Source organism: Bipolaris victoriae, assembly GCF_000527765.1.
Source record: "Bipolaris victoriae FI3 unplaced genomic scaffold scaffold_22, whole genome shotgun sequence".
Taxonomy (NCBI): domain Eukaryota; kingdom Fungi; phylum Ascomycota; class Dothideomycetes; order Pleosporales; family Pleosporaceae; genus Bipolaris; species Bipolaris victoriae.
The window spans coordinates 141,446-162,500 of record NW_014575370.1 but is presented as its reverse complement, the minus strand read 5'-3'; the positions used below and the strand labels follow the sequence as shown (position 1 = coordinate 162,500).

The 21,055-nt window shown below is 50.7% G+C and overlaps 9 protein-coding genes across 9 annotated transcripts; 6 read left to right on the top strand and 3 right to left on the bottom strand.

Annotated features, from left to right (window-relative positions):
- Positions 1–1,773: 1,773 nt before the first annotated feature.
- COCVIDRAFT_93072 (hypothetical protein) lies at positions 1,774–3,342 on the top strand (the record flags this gene model as incomplete). The annotated part of the gene is made up of 1 exon (XM_014703477.1): positions 1,774–3,342. The coding sequence occupies one exon, from the start codon at positions 1,774–1,776 to the stop codon at positions 3,340–3,342; it is 1,569 nt and encodes a 522-aa protein (XP_014558963.1).
- A 476-nt stretch (positions 3,343–3,818) lies between these two features.
- Positions 3,819–5,034, bottom strand: COCVIDRAFT_35761 (hypothetical protein; the record flags this gene model as incomplete). The annotated part of the gene is made up of 3 exons (XM_014703476.1): positions 3,819–4,304; positions 4,362–4,860; positions 4,973–5,034. The coding sequence occupies 3 exons, from the start codon at positions 5,032–5,034 to the stop codon at positions 3,819–3,821; spliced, it is 1,047 nt and encodes a 348-aa protein (XP_014558962.1).
- Positions 5,035–5,751: 717 nt separating this feature from the next.
- COCVIDRAFT_35760 (hypothetical protein) lies at positions 5,752–8,557 on the bottom strand (the record flags this gene model as incomplete). Its single annotated transcript, XM_014703475.1, has 5 exons — positions 5,752–7,293; positions 7,403–7,503; positions 7,559–7,753; positions 7,805–7,864; positions 7,921–8,557. 5 exons carry the CDS (start codon positions 8,555–8,557, stop codon positions 5,752–5,754), a joined length of 2,535 nt encoding a protein of 844 aa, XP_014558961.1.
- A 914-nt stretch (positions 8,558–9,471) lies between these two features.
- Positions 9,472–12,253, bottom strand: COCVIDRAFT_93165 (hypothetical protein; the record flags this gene model as incomplete). The annotated part of the gene is made up of 6 exons (XM_014703474.1): positions 9,472–11,000; positions 11,045–11,647; positions 11,696–11,864; positions 11,915–12,038; positions 12,086–12,169; positions 12,225–12,253. 6 exons carry the CDS (start codon positions 12,251–12,253, stop codon positions 9,472–9,474), a joined length of 2,538 nt encoding a protein of 845 aa, XP_014558960.1.
- Positions 12,254–12,802: 549 nt separating this feature from the next.
- On the top strand, positions 12,803–13,844 carry COCVIDRAFT_93141 (hypothetical protein; the record flags this gene model as incomplete). Its single annotated transcript, XM_014703473.1, has 2 exons — positions 12,803–13,135; positions 13,305–13,844. 2 exons carry the CDS (start codon positions 12,803–12,805, stop codon positions 13,842–13,844), a joined length of 873 nt encoding a protein of 290 aa, XP_014558959.1.
- Positions 13,845–14,691: 847 nt separating this feature from the next.
- COCVIDRAFT_93170 (hypothetical protein) lies at positions 14,692–15,771 on the top strand (the record flags this gene model as incomplete). The annotated part of the gene is made up of 1 exon (XM_014703472.1): positions 14,692–15,771. A coding segment is annotated over one exon (1,080 nt), but the record flags the coding sequence as incomplete, so codon positions are not given.
- A 354-nt stretch (positions 15,772–16,125) lies between these two features.
- COCVIDRAFT_93000 (hypothetical protein) lies at positions 16,126–16,326 on the top strand (the record flags this gene model as incomplete). Its single annotated transcript, XM_014703471.1, has 1 exon — positions 16,126–16,326. The coding sequence occupies one exon, from the start codon at positions 16,126–16,128 to the stop codon at positions 16,324–16,326; it is 201 nt and encodes a 66-aa protein (XP_014558957.1).
- Positions 16,327–16,778: 452 nt separating this feature from the next.
- COCVIDRAFT_35756 (glycoside hydrolase family 76 protein) lies at positions 16,779–18,263 on the top strand (the record flags this gene model as incomplete). The annotated part of the gene is made up of 3 exons (XM_014703470.1): positions 16,779–16,866; positions 16,916–17,637; positions 17,697–18,263. The coding sequence occupies 3 exons, from the start codon at positions 16,779–16,781 to the stop codon at positions 18,261–18,263; spliced, it is 1,377 nt and encodes a 458-aa protein (XP_014558956.1).
- A 1,039-nt stretch (positions 18,264–19,302) lies between these two features.
- On the top strand, positions 19,303–20,548 carry COCVIDRAFT_24652 (hypothetical protein; the record flags this gene model as incomplete). Its single annotated transcript, XM_014703419.1, has 2 exons — positions 19,303–19,535; positions 19,588–20,548. 2 exons carry the CDS (start codon positions 19,303–19,305, stop codon positions 20,546–20,548), a joined length of 1,194 nt encoding a protein of 397 aa, XP_014558905.1.
- Positions 20,549–21,055: the final 507 nt, after the last annotated feature.

The following is a 21,055-nucleotide window of genomic DNA, read 5'->3' as shown; positions in this document are numbered from 1 at the left end:
CTTCTCGATGCGCAAAAGCCTTCCTTGTAGTAACCAAATCCCGGTCTCTTGCCTCGCTCAATCCGCTGTTCCCACTTGGCGGATTTCGAGCTGGATACACACATACTCTTTTTTTGTTTCTTTTTTCAAATAGAGACATGTGTGTACGAGACAAGACTAAATGCGACGATTTTTGAGTACGGAACCGCCTGATTCCATGTGTCGGACCTCCGTAATTTATCTGTCGGGACATGCACTTTGCAAATTTGCAAAGCTTTGATGCTTATGAGCGATGCGAATCACTGCTAAAACGCAATGTAACTAGGATTGGCCCACAAGACGATAAGGGCGCAGGTTCAGAGATATCAGATGATATGAACTTGTTTATTTAAGCATTGCCATCATGTCCACTTGCTACGGTTCATGATCACAGTTAGGTTAATATAGAGAAGCAATATGTTCCATGTGTATATATTGTGTGCGTACCAAGTATGGTAATCATGCTATCTTGTAAAAACCACTCTTTACATTCCATTGATCTCTCTTTACAAGATGAAGCAAAAAGAAAAGATGCCCGCATTCAAAATGAAAGTTGCCGAGTAGCAGAATTGAACTGCTGATCTTCGCATAGCTGTAATGGTACAAGTGCGACGCGTTACCACTGCGCCAACCCGGCGTGCTCATTTTGTGAACATTGAGATTTTATAGGATTAACATTTTTATATACTGTGAAGTTTGACACCTAGGATTTTCAAAGTAGCAAAAACTCAGGTCGCTCGTTTGCATCCTGTCTTTTAGCTGCATTCTGGCACATCAAATCCCAATTTCATGTAAATTTAAATGCCTTCCTGTTGAAATACGAATAGTACACATCGTACCCCCATGACACGATACATTCGTGAACTTTTTGGACCCCCAAAAACACATTGTATTGTCAGGCAAACTACAAGTTCAATTGCCAGTACATCACTGCAATGGCAAGGTATATGCATCTATCGGGAAAGCCGACTTTTTGCATCATTCTATGGAAACAAGTCCTCAAAATGGACTTCTTTGCCACAAGTGCGGATTGAGAAAGTAGAGCATCTTGTTACCCTTGTTATTTGCACAGAGGATGACCTCGGTATGTGCTTTGATGGCCACGTTGTGTATCTGTGGCTGTTTCACAGCCACCATGGCTGCCTGCAACTATCCGATTTGATGTGGCGTTCATTGGAATTTCATACCTAAATTTACTTGCATTCAAAACAGGTTAGTATTTGAAAGCTTTGTAATCTGTTCATGATATCTACAACATGAGAAATCTGCATTGCGTGTTGTATATGCTGCGATCTGTTTAGTACAGGCGGTCCAAACGTCAGTACAGCCAGTTTGAACCTCCGAACCATGGTAGAAGCAACGGCGACCCATGACGAAAATAAACAAAAAAAATTTCATTGTAGGGTACAAATCTACTACTCAGACTAGAAACCGGGGCTAGATCAGCCCGACAGTGTGACTTGGGCGAATCAATAACCTGGGTTGTCAATACCTTGCGTGACAAGAGTTGGGGACTAGCCTCACCTTTGGGTTCCGTACGTAGTTGGTGGGCTGAAGCTACGACCACCTCAATGTACATCATCGCTGCGAAGAACAGGCAACGTATAAACTTACGCTTTCACCCGCCATACACCCCACCGCATCACAGTCCTTTCAGATTTCACACCCCGTCTACTCGGAACTCGTCTCCCATATCTCACGAGCGCGATTTTTGAACCAAGCCTTGGACCAGGTTAGAAGGTCGCCGACGCCAGGATGGCGGATACCGGCGTAGACATCGGATCACTCACGCCAGACCAACAAGCCGCACTTCAGCAATACACTGCTGTGACAGATCAAGCCGTCGACGCCGCGATACCCCTACTCCAGCGAGCGCAGTGGAACGTCAACATTGCCGTAACACGCTTCTTTGATGGTGAACCTACCGAAGATCCCGTCGCCGTTGCTGCCGCACAACAACCCCCACGAGATACCCGGCGGCAAGAAACACTGTTGAATGGCTTCGGAGCGCCTCGATCGTCAACAAGTAGTGGAAGGAGACCAATGATAGAGCCAGCACCTAGGGTCGTCCCGCAGCCAGAAAGCCAGGTCAGCACTCAAGTTCCGCTGGTCCTTGCAATCTTTTTCGCGCCCTTCTCGCTCGTATACTCTTTGTTCTCAAAGAGCTTACGGTTGTTAGGATGGATATTTCCTTTCCTACCTCGTGTATGGGGGAGGCTTACAGCCAGTAACATCAACACGCCTGCGTCGCAACGCAGCACAAGCGGGCGCCGGCCCTTGAACCCACGAGACACGGCTGCCCGATTTATCCGCGAATTCGAGGAGGAATATGGAAGCCACAATTTGCCGTTCTTCGAGAGCGGATACGCTCAAGCCTTCGACCTGGCAAAGAAGAACCTCCAGTTCCTCATGGTCGTCCTCATCAGCCCAGAGCACGACGAAACATCTTCCTTCATCCGCGATACGCTTCTCGCACCTGAAGTCATCGAGTTTGTACGAAATCCCGATAACAACATCATCCTCTGGGCAGGCAATGTCCAGGATTCCGAAGCATACCAAGTCTCCGCCGCGCTCTCATGCACAAAGTTCCCGTTTACGGGATTGATTGTACACACACCGCAGGTATCTTCGACCGCCATGGGTATCGCTACCCGAGTCACGGGTCCCACACCCCCTCAGCAATATGTTGCCAAGCTGCGCACTGCAATGCAACAGCACACTGAGCCACTGAATCGCGTGCGCAGTCAGCGCGCAGAACAACAGGCCACGCGCAGTATCAGAGAGCAGCAGAATAGTGCATACGAGCGGTCACTTGCGGCTGACCGTGAAAAGGCGCGCAAGAAGAAGGAAGAGGCAGAGCGCAAAGCAAGAGAAGAAAAGGAGGCCCTCGAGCGCGAACAAGCCATTGAGCGCTACGCCCAGAACCTCCAGCAATGGCGCAAGTGGCGCGCAGCCTCCATACGTCCCGAGCCCAATGCCAGCGAAACCAATGTGGTGAGAATTAGTCTGCGCATGCCTGATGCTCAACGTGTAGTGCGCAAGTTTGCAGCAGACGCGGACATTGAGGAACTCTACGCTTTCGTCGAATGTTATGACATCTTGCAGTCTGGAAACGAGGCTGGAGAAAAGGTTGAAGAGCCAAAGGATTTCGAGCACGAATACAAGTTTCAGCTTGTGTCACCCATGCCGAGAGAAGTTTATGATTTGAAGGCTGGGGGCTCGATCAAGCAGCGCATTGGGCGGAGTGGTAATCTCATCGTTGAGCGTACAGACCTTGAAGAAGAAGAAGAAGACGACGACGACGACGATGACAACGAGGAATAGGACGCATAATGTATCTAACGAGGCATGGTGTGGCGTTTTGTTACTTGATCATTTAGCGTGGAGACTTGGATGAATGGTATCTGAAGATCAGCAACGACCCGTTGTTAATGCTGTACATGAATCACACAATCATAAATTTCATAATTGCACAAAAGTAGAACATCTCCATGATAATGCAGCAACCTCAGTCAATCACTGACTGGTTCATCTCATTTTCTTCGTTATCTAGCAGCTTAACCGCTAAGGGTATCTATCTTTGGCTGTTGAAAGGCCATGTTTTACTTTTATAATCGCCCTGCGCCGAAACAAACACATCGTCATAATGCAATGACAATACATACCAAAATCTAGACGCCCCGTCATGCGGAGGCCTGGAGACAGCAAGCACGCTTCTACCTTGTGGTAGCATGCTACTTCTCTCTCTCGTAGATTGTTGAAATACACGAGCTTCCGCGTTCACATTATGTGAAAAACGCTTAGCCGCTGTAAGTCTGCTTGGGCTGCGGGTACGAGGGACCGAGCTCCTGAATGCTGAGTTTCGCAAGCCACTGACCCATGTCAATAGCCTTCTCAAGAGGCTTGCCCTGGACAATACCAGCGACGAAACCACCAGCGAATGCATCACCGGCACCGTTGGTGTCGTTGATCTTGTCGCTGCTGATGGCATGTACGGCAACCTCCTTGACCTCAGGTTCACCACCCTCCTTGGCAGTGACGGCGATGGTGGGGTCAGTGCCTTGGGTGAAGACGACTGTCCTTGGTCTGCTGGTATTCTTCTTGGGCAAGCTGGCAATCTTCTTTGCAATCTCCTTAACTTCCTTGGTCTCAAAGCCATGAGACTCAGCGAACGCTGCGGCTTCGGTCTCATTGCCGATCAGGATGTCGACGTACGGGATGACCTCATCGAGAGGATCCTTGAAGAATTGTGAGATGAATGGAGCGGAGAGGTTGAGAATGAATTGCTGTCAAACAGTCAGTATTCGGTACTTCTATAAGGCCGACTGGAAACGTGTCCGTACCTTGTTCTTTGATGCAGCCTCCTCGGCAAGCGCCTTAATGGCGGGTACGCAGACGGTCAAGTGGAAGCCGCCAACGTAGAATACCTTGGCGTTCTCAACCTGCTTCCAGACGTGGTTCTGCTTCAGATGCTCAAGCTTGTAGTTGTTGGCAGCAGCGAGGTCGGTGCACAGTGAGCGGTTGTGGCCAGTGATGACAACACCACAGCGACCGGTGGGGGTCTTCTCGTCGTAGAGGTACTCGGTCTTGACACCAGCATCGGCAGAGATCTTCTCGAGAGTCTCGCCGTACTTGTCCTTGCCAATGCAGCCAATGTAGATGACTGAGTTGGGCTCAAGGACGTATGCAGCACCTCGGGCAGTGTTCTGCGCAGCACCACCGGCGATGAGGACGGCCTTGTAGTTCTGGATCAAGTCCTCGTACAATCCCATATGCTTCTCTGGGTCGGCGAGGATAGCGTCGTTGGGTTTGAGACCATACTTATCCAGAAGAGCTTGATCACTGCGGGCTGTCAATGCAAGTTCTCAATGTAAGCTCATTGCGGTGCTCTTCCACCCCGACGACAGGGATGTATCATGGCAACAAGCTGTCTAGGGGAGGGTGTCTGACTTACCCAACGCCCTGGATATCCAGGAGCGGGTTCTCAAGGCACAGTAGCTCGTAATTTCCAGGCATTGTTGTGGTTGTTGTTATGGTTGCTGTTTTTCTTAGGAAAGGCGATGGTTGGAGTCGTAGCGGGGAGAAAGTGCTTAGTGTGGGGCGGAGTTTCGGACATTGAGGGACAGCAAATCTCGCGCTAAGTTGTGCTAAATTCGCCGAGCCCCACGGCGCGATACTGGCGAGGCGGTGCCGACCAAGCATCCTTGATCATAGGTTCGTTGTGCTTGAGGAAAGGAAGGAGATATGGTTCTGGGCTTCAGCGATGGTGAGAGGATGGGTATATTACATACGCCTGCCAGGTCATGCTTTACTGCCGTTATTGTCACGCCGTCACGTTCTAGTTACCAAATATCAGACCACCATCTCTAGTCTTTTGCATTAGCGGCCAAGGTTTCATCCAGTGATCATTCTGAGAACGAATGAAGTTTTAAAAAAACGTCTGATTGTGTTGTCAATAATTTGTATCTGTCCTGTTTCCTAATATTCCATCCCTCAATACAACACTGCGTAGCTCGTGCAAACCCCCCCACATCTTCACCCTTGATAACAAGCCCCTGGCCCGTCAAACACCTACATTCATTCTCTTTGAAGAAGCCTGTGGGCTATCAACAATCTCAATAATGACAATGTCATCTTGCATGAATGCTTGTCCCTAACACCCGCACTGGGACAGCTTGCAGATGGCCTGCGTTAGTAACGAGGCTATCCGAGTGAACTGGACCTGGTGAAGTCCTATTTCCGCCCTGCCCGTACTAAATCCTGGAACGCTGATTCCAGTGCTCGTTTCACTTCTCGGTAGCTCACAATCAGCACGTTTTGCTCGTCCCTGCTGATTAGTCCTATTCTCTCATCTGTACCGGCATCTAGTTTGTTAAGACAGTCCAGGATATGCGCCAGATCCGTAACGGGGTGTCCATTTGCATCCACTTGGTGGAAAACGTAATCGCGGAAGAGTTTAAGATAATAGCGCTCGCCAGTTTCGGCCCATACCGACGATGGATTTGTGCCACTGTTCCCTGGCATACTTTGGGACGCGTCTAGCTCTGGCCGCTCATTGATCATATTGAGCTTGATCAACAGGCGGACCAATCGTGATGATTCCAACTCTTTACCAAGGTGGACTGTGAGGCTGTCCTGGGCATGAAGCTCACTATCAAAAACAGATGCAAACTGATCAGCAATCCCACCAAGGAAAGTATCAATGTCCTTTTGCAGAGGTACTGGAGAGGTGGGAGATGATGGCGTTCCAGCTGGTGGTTGGGGGTTGAGCAACCATTGAACACATTCCTTGAGGCGGGCCGTATAACTTCTTGTAATGTAGTCCATGGACTTCTGCATCTGTAAGTGAGCTGTTGGGTTGTTGTTCGCGATGCAAAGTATCAACCGCCCAAGTTGAACAAAGTCGTCTGCCTGAAGCTCAGGCACAGATCGCGCATTATCAAACTGAACAATATCCATGATGCCACAGGCATTTAACCGTATGCGGTTTTTTGAAGTGAGTAGGATTTTCGAAGGTGTGATCAATCTTGCAGCCAATCCTGACCCATGTATTGCCTTCAACGCTGACGCAATTTGGACAGTGTAGCCCCATAAAACTTGCTCTGGTACATGCGATGAGGTTGGCTGTCTTCCATGAAATCGCTGCACAGGCTTGAAGTGCTCGTCAGCAAGGGATTTGGAATTCGGATGGTAATCTGTGACGAGAATCAAGGAACTATCGCCAAAGGCTCGAGTGGTAAATGCTTCATGGATAGTAACGACATTGCCGTTCAAAACACGTTTCCATGGTTGAGCAGAGCGAATAGCAGTCTCACTCGTCAGTCGGAAGTTTTCGAGACGTCGCAGTGCGTATGTTTTTCCATCTTTGCTGGATACAGCTCTGTAAATCCAGCTAGCATATCCGAAAGGCGCAGTGTTTTTCTGAGGTGACATATCCAAGCAAAACAACGAATGAAACTGCTCAATGGCAGGCAGAGTACTGTTCGGGGCAATCTGGCGTGCGACCTCTGCTTTCTTCTGCAATTCTTCTCGCAGCGCATCGGGTATGAAAAAGTCATGAGCAGTGCGCTGGTAAGCAAGCAAGCCGGTAGGCTGAGGTCCTACCGGCCAGTACAAGTGATAGGCTGGATTCTGGAAAGCATTGGCGTTCTGAAAGTACGTCGCCGAAGCGTCTTGTGCGTAAGGGTTGATGGTAGCGGCCTGGTGGCTTGGACCACCCAGTGTGGATATGCTGGTGGGTGTACTAAACGGATCGTAGCCAAGATTAGGATCAACCTGGACTGATTGTAAGTCGAGATCCTTGTTCGAGCCAGATGGGTGCTAGGCACGCCATGTCAAATCATTCTGAGGACAAAAAATCAGATGTAATGAAAGCCCCACGCACCATCTGCTGACCATCAAAAGACTGTGGAACAAATTCTTGAAAGTCTTGCGAATGCCAATCAATCGCGGGCTCTTTTGCATGCACACGCGGAGTGGTGACAGCTGAAAGAAATCAGCATACGAATGACAGTACAGCCAACGACTGTTCAAAACTCACTGGAACGTTGTGATTTGGGTGTAAAGACGGCGGCGTTAGCCGCCTTGGGAGAGATGGCAGCACTGCGAGGCGAAGGTGTCACAGATCCGTTCGTGTTTGCTTGCAATGGAGTAAAAGATGGCGAGTCAACATTGAACCTCTTTTTGGTGTTCTCATTCTGATTCAGTTTGAGGTTGTCGTGTATGTACGGACAGGCTGGACAGGGTCACTACAGACACTTTGGCAGATGCGGTCACGGGCACTTACTATTCTCGTACCGACAGTGACCGTATATGGTGACATTGCGGCAGAGAGTGTTCTTCGCTTCTGCATAGGGCCAGTCAGATTCAGTGTTAGAGTATACATGTGTGACTGGCTCATACCGCGACCCTTGGGACGAGGAGAGACTACTCCCCTCCGCGAATCTCCCGAAGGACCTCCAAAGGCTGTTGCCATGAATCGCGTCTGGCTTGACGATGGGTTGTTTGTAGCAATATAAGGTTGTTGGCGTGTCTTAGACGCGCTCTGGGGGGACGAGGCGGCACTGTGCGTGGGCTCTGCTGGCTGTGACGTGGGGGGTTTACGGTCAGACCCGGTATCGTCTGATGAGCCTCCTCCCCTACTCCATCTGCCGCCCGACTTGTTCGACTGCTTCCGCCTGTTGCTGCGCGCCTGTTTCTGGGGCGTGGTAGGGGCGTTGCGCCCTTGGGGATTGGGTAGCGAGTCCCGCGACGATGACGACGTCACTTCGGAAAAAGATTCGGTGGTAGAGGATCCGGAGCTTGCAATGACTGTGGCATGTGGGTGGCCCCTAGGAATGGGAAAATATGCAGGCTGATTGGGCGATGTGGAAGAATGCGGCGCGCCTTTGGTCGGCGGCGACGCAGGCTGAATGGTGGGCAACCTGCTACCCTTTTGGTGAATGCTTCCTGCGAGGCCGTTAGAGAGCGAGTCCATCAACGACGTGAAGCTGTATAGGGCGGACGGCTCCCGGAAATCTCCAGGGCCGCCGGCAGACATGGCGGGCGAGATGTTCGCGATAGCGGAGTGGCATGGAGCGGGACAGCACAGCGACAAGTGGGTGAGTACCTTTCGGAATTGCGGGCTATGAGCCACCCCCAACGAGTCCAGCGTCGTCCTGAAGGAGCAGCAGCCGCTTCTCCATCAGCAGGCACAGTCCAAGAAAACAAGGCAAACCAGCGAAGCAGGCGCGCTCGAGTGTGAAGGTGCGATGGCTGAAACCCTGCAGCGCTTCTACGCCTTGCTTGCATGCTTCTGTTTGCCCTGTTTGCACCCGCCCTGCTTAGTCACCCACCCACCCACCCCCACGCCACGACCACCACGATCTCCGCTGTCATCATCATCACGCCACCTCAGACAAGAAAGACCTCACATATACGCATAACTCCATGATAATATCCTAAAGCACAAAACACTGTCACGACTGGCCCCCCTCCTATGACGGCTCGACATCTGCGCTCGCCCAAAGGACAGCACGCCGCCATGCGACTTCAGCAAGCTACATGATGAAAAGACTCGCCTTGTCCCCTCTGCCATGTCATAGACACAAAAAGTCAACATAAGCCCCAAAAATACCACAGTAATCTCAAATGTGAAGCATATCGAGTTCGTCACTTTCCCCTCCTTTGCTTGTTCCCCTCACTACAAAAAGTCATCAGGACGTGAACCAAAGCGTGAGTAACTTCCAGATGGCGGAACAGATCCCTCAAGACCTTGTTCCGAGAATCTTTTGATAGACGCCTTGGCTGTTGCACAGGTATCAGGCAGAAACAAATCAGCATATATGAGCTTCATGCAAGCCGATCCTTTGTTGGTGCACAGTGACAGCTAAGGACGGCAGAGGGATCTCGAAGTCCTTGACGATTGATAAGAAGACAGCAACGAGCAGCCTACTACGGCTGCGCTACAGTCAATCAACCGCCTTGGCCGTTGGGCGGTGTATGGCCCCATGAGCTATTGGCGCCCTCGCCGTATGAGCTGAACAGCAGCGGACTTGCCATGTTGGCATTGGAGGCGTATCCGTACTGGTTATTGTTGTTGTTGAAGTTGTTACTATACGCGGCAGATCCCCAGGTCACGGGGCTGCTTCCTTGGGTTCCCCAGGCGGCACCACTGCCAAGACCGCCACTAAAGCTACCGCTGATGGGCCGTAAGGTCCGGTTGGTAGTAGGAGTCAGGGCGTCAGCACTTAGGAGTGAGTTTGCCGAATCTCCTCGTACATGGCCAGACATGCCAGGCTTGGTACCGATCATAGGAGACCTACGAATATCGTTCCCGAACCCATTGGAATTCATCATGGGCGGTGATGCTGGGCCAGGCGCACGGTTCCAAATCGAGTTCGAATTCGACTGACCATCGGGTACTGAGGGTAGGTTGGGTGGTTGGCGGATGGAAGAAGTAGATGCAGTCCTACCCATGGGCGCAGAAAGCAATCCAGACGCAGGAGCGGGAGACAAAGGCTTGTAGTTCCTGACCGAGTTGACCAAGTCATTGATCGAATAAGTTGCCGGGGCGTATGTGGTATCGTTAACAACAGTGGTGTCGTCAAATGTCTGCTCCGGTGGGGTAGGTGGAATGTTTTCATCTTCTTCGACCAGTGGGTCCAATCCGGCCTCCTCTCCTACCAGGTCATCTACCATGTTTCGCATCGCATTGTCCTTGGCGAGCGTGATAGACGCGGATTCCGAGGCTGCAGCAATACTGAAAGACTTTTGGTCATCTGGAATCGGTGCCTCTACATGCTGAAAAAGAGGCATATCAGCTGCTTGCACAGACAGAACAGGAGAGCCGTCAGGCTGATTGGTGGGGCTCGCTAACAGTTCAGATGGCACACCTTCTTCCCGATAGATGAATCGCGGGCCTGCGAGGTCCAAAGGAGCATCTGGGTTCTGTACAAGAAGAAGACCGTCGATAAGCAGGTCTTTGACTCGCATGAGCATCTCGACATTCGGGTGGTTCCGGTTCAACTCGCTCCACTTTGGTTTCATCTTGTCCCCATTGTACCACACCTTCATAGTGTCAGGGTGAATAAGGGGCTCAAACCCGATGGTGTCTGTATCCTCCTCGAGCATGTAGACTTCCTTGGGCAGCTGGTCGACCGGGAAACTGGAGGCCAGGAGGGAGAGCGTCGCGGCGTATGCCTTCCACAGCTCTTGCACGTCGACAGTGTTCAGGGTGTCAGCAATGTTGGCATTAAGCACCTGCCAGTAGCGCGTGAACCATGTGCTATACAGGCGAAGTCCTGGCAGGATACGTCGGGCTACAGCAGTGATCTTGTCTGAGAGCTGCATCGTGCGTTCTCCATTCTGGTGCTTCACGTCGTTGCCTTCCGACAGACGGTCCAGTTCTGGCTGCAAAACCTGCAGGAGAATGAAGAATGTCTTGACATTCAGACGGAGGTAGTAGAAATATGTGCGCATAATGTTGGGAGGCGGGTTTTCGCCTGGAAGAGTCAGCGCAGTCAAATACGGAGAATTCTAGACATACTTTGCAGCTGAACTGTGGCAAAGTACTCTGCCGACATGTTGATGAGAATTATCTTGGTCAAAATAGAATCCAGCGGGCGTTCCTTGAGCTCAATGGCTAGATGGCTGAGTACCTCGCCTTCCAACTCATCGTGTGCCGCGAATTCCTCGCCCTTGTAGATCTTGCTATGCAACCGGATGAACCATGCGATAAGAGCACGACCAGTCGTTCCTTCGGCTGACTTGTGGTTGTTGATGAGCTGTCCGTTGTCCCATGCAGCGATAACGCGCTTGAATTCGGTGGCCAGGTTGGCCTTGGCCTGAGGGTATGGTTCTTTGCTTGCAAGTGAGCGGTACAGGTGGTACACGCAACGGAAATGGTCACCGTCCTCGCGCGCAATTACGGCGAGCTGATTCGGTGCGTGTCCAGAGTCTGGGTAAATCTCAGCCGCCAGATCGTAATATCCCTTGGCGGGGCCCCAATTGCGCTCTTTGTTCTTATCGACGAGTTCGGTCTCGCGGTAGCGGGAGAGATCGCCGAGTTGGATGAGCGTCTGGTGGCACGAGAAGAGAACCTGCGTCTTCCAATTCGCGGGAATGGGTCGGCGCGGAGACGATTTGGAGGCTGCATTACGGTTAAGCTTGGCGTGGCTGACGGGGAGAGGGAGCCTACTGTCGTCCTTCCATTTCTGGGCAATCTTGCGCAGCTCGGGAATGCCATGGAACTGGGCATCAAGATTCAGAATATACTGGCGGTAGAAGCGCTGGCTGGCCTTGATGAATTGGAGATATGTCTTTTGAAACTTTCGGATCTCCACGACATGGTCCTTGGAGCGCTTGAGCTGCCCACGTGTTAGTGCCGTTGCAAGCGTGGAGATTCGATAGTGCATACAAGCTTATGTTCTTGTCGGAAAGCGGCGTTGACCTTGAGATGGGCGTTCCACAGCGCCGTCTGGAGTTCGTGGGCGGTCGCGTATTCGAAGTTGCAGATGAGGGTCTCGCAGGCGGCACGGTACCTATAGGGGCTTAGTAGTCGCGAGAATTGGGAGACATCGTTGCCTACTCTTGCAGCACGGCAGCTAATTCGGCGCACCCGGAGCCGCCATCGACGCGCCTGTAGAGCTCCGTCGCAATCGCTCTTGCCCGCCTGTGGTGAGTCAGCATGTGGCGTAGTGGGACGGGGGCAAGGGAGAAAAGCGCACCTGTCGAGTTGTTCGGTGTTGGCGGCCATGGCTGAAGTATGCAGGAGCCGGCGACGTTCAGATGTGACCCCACGGTCGGCGGGCAGGTCAGACCAAGGCACGGAGCAGGCGGCGGGCGTTGTGGCTGGCGTGCTCCATTTATGGTGAAGTGGCGTGCCCTGGGTAGAGGACAATCAGCGCGGGCGAGGGTCTCGGAAGCAAACAGCACCCAAGACGCAGGAATGTATGGCGTCAGAAGAGGAGGCGATGGCCGTGGTGGAGAGGTGTGAGAAAGTCAAGTCGGCGGCGGCTGAGTCGCGAACTAGTGGCCATGAACGTCGGAGCTAAGCAGCCACGTCCCGGCCGACTACCATGTCCTCCCTGTACTACGTACACCATCTATGACTACACACACATACTACTATCCTACCCGCCCGCCCACCACATCACACCACATTCTCGATTTGCCACCCCGCGCCATTGAGACAGCCTCGCAGCACAAGACTCGGGCGCCATCACTCGCCAGTCAAAGGTACTGCCCAATTTCATACTACGCCTCCTTCTAGTCAACCCAGCAAGCAAACACATACAAAAAAATAATGGGAGTCAAGCGCTCACACCGCGACTCGTCGTCACCAGACGCTCACAGCACCTCGTACTCACGTGAGGCATCGGTCGATATCAAGATTGTCCAGCTAGACGCTGATTCCGCTGTATCACACGAGCACGCCGTCATGAAGTGCTCACTGCCCCCGCACGACCCGCTTACCTTTGCTTCCATTGAGGAACACGATGTCCATTACCATCAGGTCCACATGAACCGTTGCAGCGAATGCCACAAAAACTTCCCAGACCAGCACTATCTGCACCTGCATATTGCAGAGTACCATGACCCCATCAACGCTGCCAAGCGGGATCAGGGAGAGAAAACGGTAGGTTATGCGTCTTTGCTTCGTTTCTTGCATGTCCGCTCCTAGCCCCCAGATTCTCGTTCCTGCTCAAAAGGCGACAAGACCTCCATCTGCATCTGGGGGCTTCAAGTGTAGCGGTGATAAGTACGTCCAACAGCATACTATGGGCCTTCCAACTGATCTGTTCCAGTATGCCTGTCTTTTGCCAGAGTGCGATCGGCTATGCAGCACGCCTCAGAAGCGCCGCTTGCACTGCATAGATAAGCATCAGTTTCCCCGCGAGTACGATTTCATTGTCGTAAAAGATGGCATCGATAGACGAAGCAGCATGCTGATACCCCCTCATCGACGGAGAAGCTCTACATTGAGCTCAGCAGGAGGTACCAGTGGAGCGACTGGAAGGAAGAGAGGTGAGTCGAGTGCAAGTACGGTAGGTGACAGTATGGATGTCGTTCGCGACCAAGACGAAGAAGAGAAAGAAGAACACAGTCAAGGAGAGACTCGACGCTATCCTACCAAGCTTCACGGACGTGGAGGGTTTGGCCAAGGTCAAAGCCCAGGTCGTACAGTTGGGCGTGGAAGTCCCCAAGCGAGTGTCTCTCCCAAGTCCACCTCATCAGCGCAAACTGTAGACCCTATGGATAGTCTAACGTCGAGTATGTCCGCCCTCAAGTTTATTCCTCATAGTGTACGTATGGCGCGTGGCAGAGGAAGAGGGCAGGTGGTCTAGAGGTCGGTAAAAACACGATACAAATTCAAGGCTAGCATTCCATTTATCCTTTTTGTCAAAGTACTTGGTGTGTGTGTGTATGATATGTGTGTGTCTTCAGGCTCTTCCAAGTGTGACATTATATCGCGTAGTTCCTGGCACATTTGCTGGCTGTGGCCTAGATTGGACGCAAGAAAAACAAAACTATCTAATTATGCGCTTACAAACTCTGATTAGAACGTTGAAGGCTTATCTGGGCAGTACTGTGTCGTTTGTTGGCTGTAAGCAGGTTGCATATTTAGACCACATACTACCTACCTACAGTAAGGCTTCAGAACGACAGCCACCTTGCCCTCTCTCAATGCATTGGTTGTTCCAGCAAGAAGGTTACTCTGTTGGTGTTTACACAGTCCGCTTGTGGTGTCCCCCAATGGTATGTAACCCTGCAGGCTAGCGAAAGTGGAGCTTACACGTTTCCTGCCATGTGTCCTGCTACGCGTGATTCTCACCTCATCGTCACAACTGCACCATCTCTACAAGCGCGCAAAACTCACATGTTTTTCCAGACCCTCGGGCATTTAAAGCCACCATGAAGCCAGCAACCGTGACAACATGCACGACAAGCAAACAAAATTCTCCGCTATAAGAAGTAGACAATCGCCAATCTCCAAGGAAGTCCCAAGCACATATCGCAAGCGCGTATAATCTCACTTTCCTTTACCGAAGCCCAAGAAGATTGTGGCGCAGACTCAAATACTGCCCAGATCGTCTCATTGAAAAGGGTTGAGCCAGCAAAAAGTAAGTCTGTCTGTGCACGAATTAAGGGGATACCCGTAAAGCTCGGCTGACATGCCGCCCGTATCTAACAGTGCACCGCCGAAGGTCCAGTGTATGGCGACCAATGTTAGACCGCGATTGTACGAATAGTGCGGTATTAGTCGCTCTTCAACTAAATGCTGAGAGGAGCAGCTTGGAGGCGTCAAGAAAAGCCCGAACGACAAAAATAAATGCTGAGACGGAGCTGAGTCCTTCGGAAGAACAACCCAACGCTATGGCACCTTCCCAACAAACTCGGAGCTCGCGAAGAGAGGAGATGGCTGCATTCCGCTTTCCTGCACCGGAAGATCGACATGCCCTCAATATATTTATACCAGAGCCTCAGATGAATAGCCCGAACGAGCGCGCATCACCGACTTCGGATACGACATTGTTTGACGACGATGATTTGGATGTACCACCCATGAGCCAAATAACAGATGGTCATTTAATGCATGGCTGTACAGTAGTTGAGGACAATAGGTCAACAAACCAAAGCCTGTATAGAGCTTTCCATCGAGTCCAGGAGCACGCCGCGATCCCCATCCAGAGACGAAGTAGACAGCACCAATGCCATGGATCCTCTAGTCAGGTCTATGACCCTGTCAGTACACGACACCAGCTGCGCAGTGCTCGATATAATGCTACGATGGACATCTTGACTGCTGAAGAACGGGAAATGGAGTACCAACACCGCCATACTTTCATAGGTACCGCTTCGCTCGAAGAGTTTCTTGATCTTCTGGAGATTTCGTCCTCGCATCGTGTTATGCGGAGCGCAGTAGTGAGGGCCTTTGTACGATTGGCATCAACAGAACAGCTGTATGCTCGTCAATGCTCTACGAAACTAGACAGGTGGGGGCTGGTAGCACGAACGACATTGGATTACAGGGATACTGCTAGCGTCGATTATGTTGTACAATCGCGGATTAAATTAGGCTCGATCTCGTTACGGCAACTTCTTGACATGGTTCCCTTTGAACAAGACAACGGGGCGGCGGTTACAAAAGTCGTGGACGCCTTTTCCGCTGCAAGCCATATGGATGCGAAGACCAACATGGACATGAGCAACAAGGCCAGAGCGCTCAGGAGTTGGATCGTCTCACAGCAGATGGATGCAGGTTGGTGCTGAATGAAACCGAGCTGGCTCAAATGCCCATAGCTCGGCCTTGCTCAAATGTTCTACAATAAGCTTTGCTGTCTTTGTTTCCAAAAGAGAGGCTTACAGGACGTATGTACGGTGACGTAGCCATGACACGCCCGTAGTTCTGACAAGCCCGTAACCCACAAACATTGTGTAGCGCATGGGGGACGTTTTGGGACGTTGTACTGATTCCTCGTAATATGGCAAAACAGCCCATGATAAATGCTGTTTTGACGTTGCTACTCTAGGCTTGTTGAAACTCGTCCGCTAGGCTTGCCAGGAGGCGAGATTGTCGCCCGTTGGACTCGATCCGCCGGCGGCTTTGCCCCGAGGAAGGATACGATGATCTGTCCATGTAGCGCACATGATCTCCCCGGATCGCCCATCAAGCAAGAAACAGGGGCGGCGATGTCGATGCCGTCAGTCTTGAGCGTAGATGCAGACGGGCGGACGCTGCGGATGTCGTCTGGCAGGATTTGGCAGTGCTGGTGGCACCCGTGCTCGGCGCCAACCTCCCTCCAAGGGACGCCAACACCGCCGTGATACTTGGCACTTCGTGTCAGGCCTACCGCTTTGGTCTGAATTTCAAACGGGGCGCAGGTCGTACTTGTGAGATGAGACACTTTTTAAGCGTCTCAGGCTCGGCTGCCAAGGCTGCTACCCAGTCGTTGCACCCAACCCCGGCCTTGAACCACGCGGAGAGATGACTTCCAAGCGTCGCACTGTCGCCCAGCACCTGCTGCGGCACCGCGCCATGACTTGGCCTCACCTCCCAAGGGGTTTCATAACCTCATCGCGCCTCGCACTCTACGTAGGACGAATTCGAGATTTCTCCTTTTCCCTACGACATACTTGCGCTACACTCGCTCTCCAACACTCTCTCTTTCTTTCACTCTGTCTCACACTCTCGTCCTTTGCTAGCCACTCGACGCACCTTCGTTTCTCCACCTCGCCATATGCCTGCTTTCTATTCGTGATAATCTTGAAGATCCGTCATGAGGCCTTCCAGCCTGTTTTTCGGCGCAGTTGGAATACTGTCGCCAATCACCACATCCGCATTAGAGTTGAATGTTGATGATCCAGGTTCGCTCTCCCCTGCATAAGTCTATGTAGCCTCCGTTAACATGATTAGCCTCTATCAAAGAAGCAACTAAAGTTGTTGCTGCAGGCCTTCGAGAATGGTACACCGGTGACCGACCCGGAGATGTCCCGGGAAACTTGCCAGACCCCTACTACTGGTGGCTATGCGGTGCCATGTTTGGTTCCTTTGTCGACTACTGGTACTACACTGGTGATGATACATACAACAATATCACAACACAAGCCATGGTGCATCAAATAGGTCAACCACAGGCTTTTATGCCGCCCAACCAGACCAGTACCCTAGGAAACGACGATCAAGCCTTTTGGGCATTGACGGCCCTATCAGCAGCTGAAAACAAGCTTCCAGACGCCGAAGGACAAATGTCCTGGTTATCACTCGCTATTGCAGTTTTCAACACGCAGGTGCCGCGTTGGAATCCTAGGACCTGTGGAGGTGGTCTTAACTGGCAGATCTTCTCCTTCAACAACGGCTTCGACTACAAGAACACAATCTCGAACGGATGCTTCTTCAACATTGCTGCAAGGCTTGCAAAATACACCAAAAACGACACCTATACGGAGTGGGCGATAAGAGCGTGGGAGTGGGAACTCAGCGTCGGTCTGATGAGCCCAGATTATCATTTCTATGATGGAACCAGCGAGCGACAAAATTGTACAGAATTGAACCATATCCAATGGACATACAACGCAGGTATTCACATGTCGGGCGCCGCAGCATTGTGGAATATGTCAGAGACCAGGGGTAATGCTGTAAGTTCTTCCCGCAAAATTCACCCTTTCTCTCTAAACTTTCTTCTAACACAACACAGAGCCAAGCTGAATATTGGCGAACACGTTTGGAGGGAATTATCGACGGTGTTGGTGTTTTCTTCAACCCGGAAGGTGCACCAGACGTCATGAGTGAAGTAGCTTGCGAGCGAAACGGACTTTGCGATCACGACCAGCGCTCTTTCAAGGCCTATCTCAGCCGCTGGATGGGATACACAATGTTGACCGCTCCCTGGACAAGAGAAAAGATCATGCCCAAGCTCAGGGCTTCTGCAGCAGCAGCAGCAAAACAGTGCGGGCCAGGAAAAGGCGGATGTGGTCTTCGTTGGTGGAGGAACGGCGTAAACGACGGAGAAGTCGGCGTCGGAGAGCAAATGTCTGCATTGGAGGTGATGCAAAATCTCCTCATTGACCAGGTCGCTGGACCAGTCGGATTGGACACGGGAGGCATCAGTAAAAACGACCCGAATGCTGGAAGTGATGCTGGAAGTTTCGAGGTCAAGCACGATGCGATAACAACTGGGGATAAGGCTGGTGCAGCCATTCTCACTATCATAGTTGTTTCCATACTATTTGGTGGAGCATGGTGGATGATAATGGGCGAATAACTGCCCCTATATTAATTTCATTTAATTCTTGGTTCAAATGTGTCCCTTTTCTGTGCCAATTGTCTAATTCGTCGTAAACATTCACGCGTCTAGTCCTCCGCTTACGCGTATAGTCTTAGATTTACGCATCTTGGCTACTTGACTTTTTTGGGCTTACAATATACTTGCATGATTCAGTCGCAGACTAAATCAACCAAACATTCATTTAGTCTGGAAACCCCTACCACTGGATCTAGCAGCTTCCCTGTCAGTTCCCCGCATCTATCTGGAACTCGATCGGTCACCGTGCTCGGGGCATGCTCGGGTGTCCCAACTTGTTCTGCTATTTTGAGAACTCGCGAACAGCCTGTCCCAGTATCCATTTGAAAATGCGCCTAGAGAAATATTTATACACACATAACGAATTGTCGCGAAATTGTAGTTTCCTTATCTACAGGGATGACATGTATGGTGGGAACTGAGTCATGTGGAATACGTAGCTGTGGGGCATAACAAACGTTATGTGTTGGGGATCCGCCAGTACGAGGACTACTTTCACGCGTGTATGCGATGCTGTTAGATGAAAAAAATGTGTAAAACTAACGCCCAAATCTGAGATGCGCCTCTGACGTGCACTTTCTGCTGTATTAATAATGCATCAGTATGTCTCTTCGATAATCTGGAGAACCGGAAGATGAAGGCTCTACAACCTCGATGCCGAAGCATGAAAGTAGAGCACAACCATAACCTTTCCAATATCTAGAAGCATCAATTGACTCTTGCGCTGCGGGAGCTTTTCTTGCTATACGTGTGACATCTTTAGGGTCGTTGTAGATAAATTCTCGTATTGAGTTAGGGTACAGTAGCTACTTACGTATGTGGTTGCATCGATTTTCCGTGTTTGCCGAATACGGAAGAGGGGCATTTGTAAGCCCAGTTGATTACATACATAACCTCATCACAAACATAAAGACTCTCCAAACACACTTTCTTCAGTTAAACCAAATTCCTTAAAGTTTATTGAAATAGCTTGTGACAACACCTAGTACTTACAGAAACAATGACAACACCTAAGCCTTTCGGCATTGTACCTAACGATGCTCAACAAACAACACCGTTTGAACTGCATGTTGAGGAAGAGAAGCTGCAAGATTTCAAGACTTTGCTCAAACTTAGTCCAATTGCAAAAGAGACGTATGAGAACAAGCAGGATGAAGGTGGACATGGCAGGTTTGGGATAAGTCGAAAGTGGATAGTCGATGCGAAGAAGGAATGGCTCGAGACATTTGACTGGTATGTCTTTTTGTCGGATGCCCAGGTTGCGCTTATAACTTAACTTTCCCAGGCGCAAAGAGGAAAACATTATCAATTCTTTCCCTAACTTCAAAACCACCATCAACGATGATGATGGCAACAAGTACGACATTCACTTTGTCGCTCTCTTCTCCACCAAGCCTGATGCTATTCCCATTGCCTTCTTTCACGGGTGGCCCGGTTCTTTCCTCGAGTTTGTACCAATGATGGACTTGTTGCGCGGAAAGTATACGCAAGACACTCTGCCATATCACATCATTGTGCCCTCTCTCCCCGGTTTTGCTCTTTCTTCCGATCCACCGGTAAACAAGGATTGGAAAGCCATCGATACTTCGCGCATCATGCATAAGCTCATGCTCTCACTGGGATTCGGCAAATCAGGCTATCTCGTACAGGGCGGCGACATTGGCAGTATATTCTCGCGGCAAATTGCTGCAACGTACCCTGAATGCAAGGGCATGCACCTCAACTTCATGCTCACTAAGGATATCAAGGACTACTCTTCGCCAAGCGACGTGATTACTAGTGCAGAGAAAGTGGGTATCGAGAGAGGCGACGCATTCATAGCTGTAGGACACGCGTATGCCAGGGAACATGAGACCAAACCCTCTACTATCGGCCTGGTATTATCCAGTTCACCTATTGCTCAACTAGCTTGGATTGGAGAGAAGTTCCTCGCGTGGACCGACCCTTCGACGAGACCGTCTCTCAATACCATCCTAGCGGATATCACACTATACTGGTTGACTGGCTGTTATCCAACATCCATCTACACATACAGAGACAATAGGAAGACCTTGTATGTCGATAAGCCCACAGGTTACAGCTGGTTTCCGTATGAGATTTCGCCGATTCCACAGGCTTGGGCAGAGAAAACAGCGAAGGTTGTTTTCTTCAGGGCACACGAGAAGGGTGGACACTTTGCAGCATTGGAGAGGCCAGAGGTGCTTTGGGCAGATGTGGAGGAGTGGGCCAAGATTGCATGGCAGTAAAAGGGGGTTTCTAGAGCTAACGCAGAAGCTAAGAGGAAATGCATGCAATAATGAGCAACTGCTGCACTAGATCTCACCACGTAACGATTGTTCAAGAATTACGTTCGCTTTACACCAGTCTGGTACCATCTAGCATATGTCTCAAGAATAAAAATATACAATACTACACACATGAAAAGACGGTGATGATCCAACCCACCATGATCGTCTGGCTCTTATGCTGGTTCTGGAGAGGTGTGCCTGCACAGGTGTGGTAGGCTCAATTGAGGAATATGTTGAGACACACAAGGCCTGTGTGTAAGACGTACAGGTAACAAGAAGAAAAGAACCATTTTGTGTCCGTGTTGAGAAATCAATGAAAAAAAAAGCAAAGACGCGCGTAGCACGTATCATGCGTGCACCGCTCGTCGCCACTTTTCCTAAGAGCTGTGTATAGTACAATATACAAGTACATGTCCGAATCTCCCGACCGTCATGCCGAGTCCGGTTGGATCAACTGCCGGAATC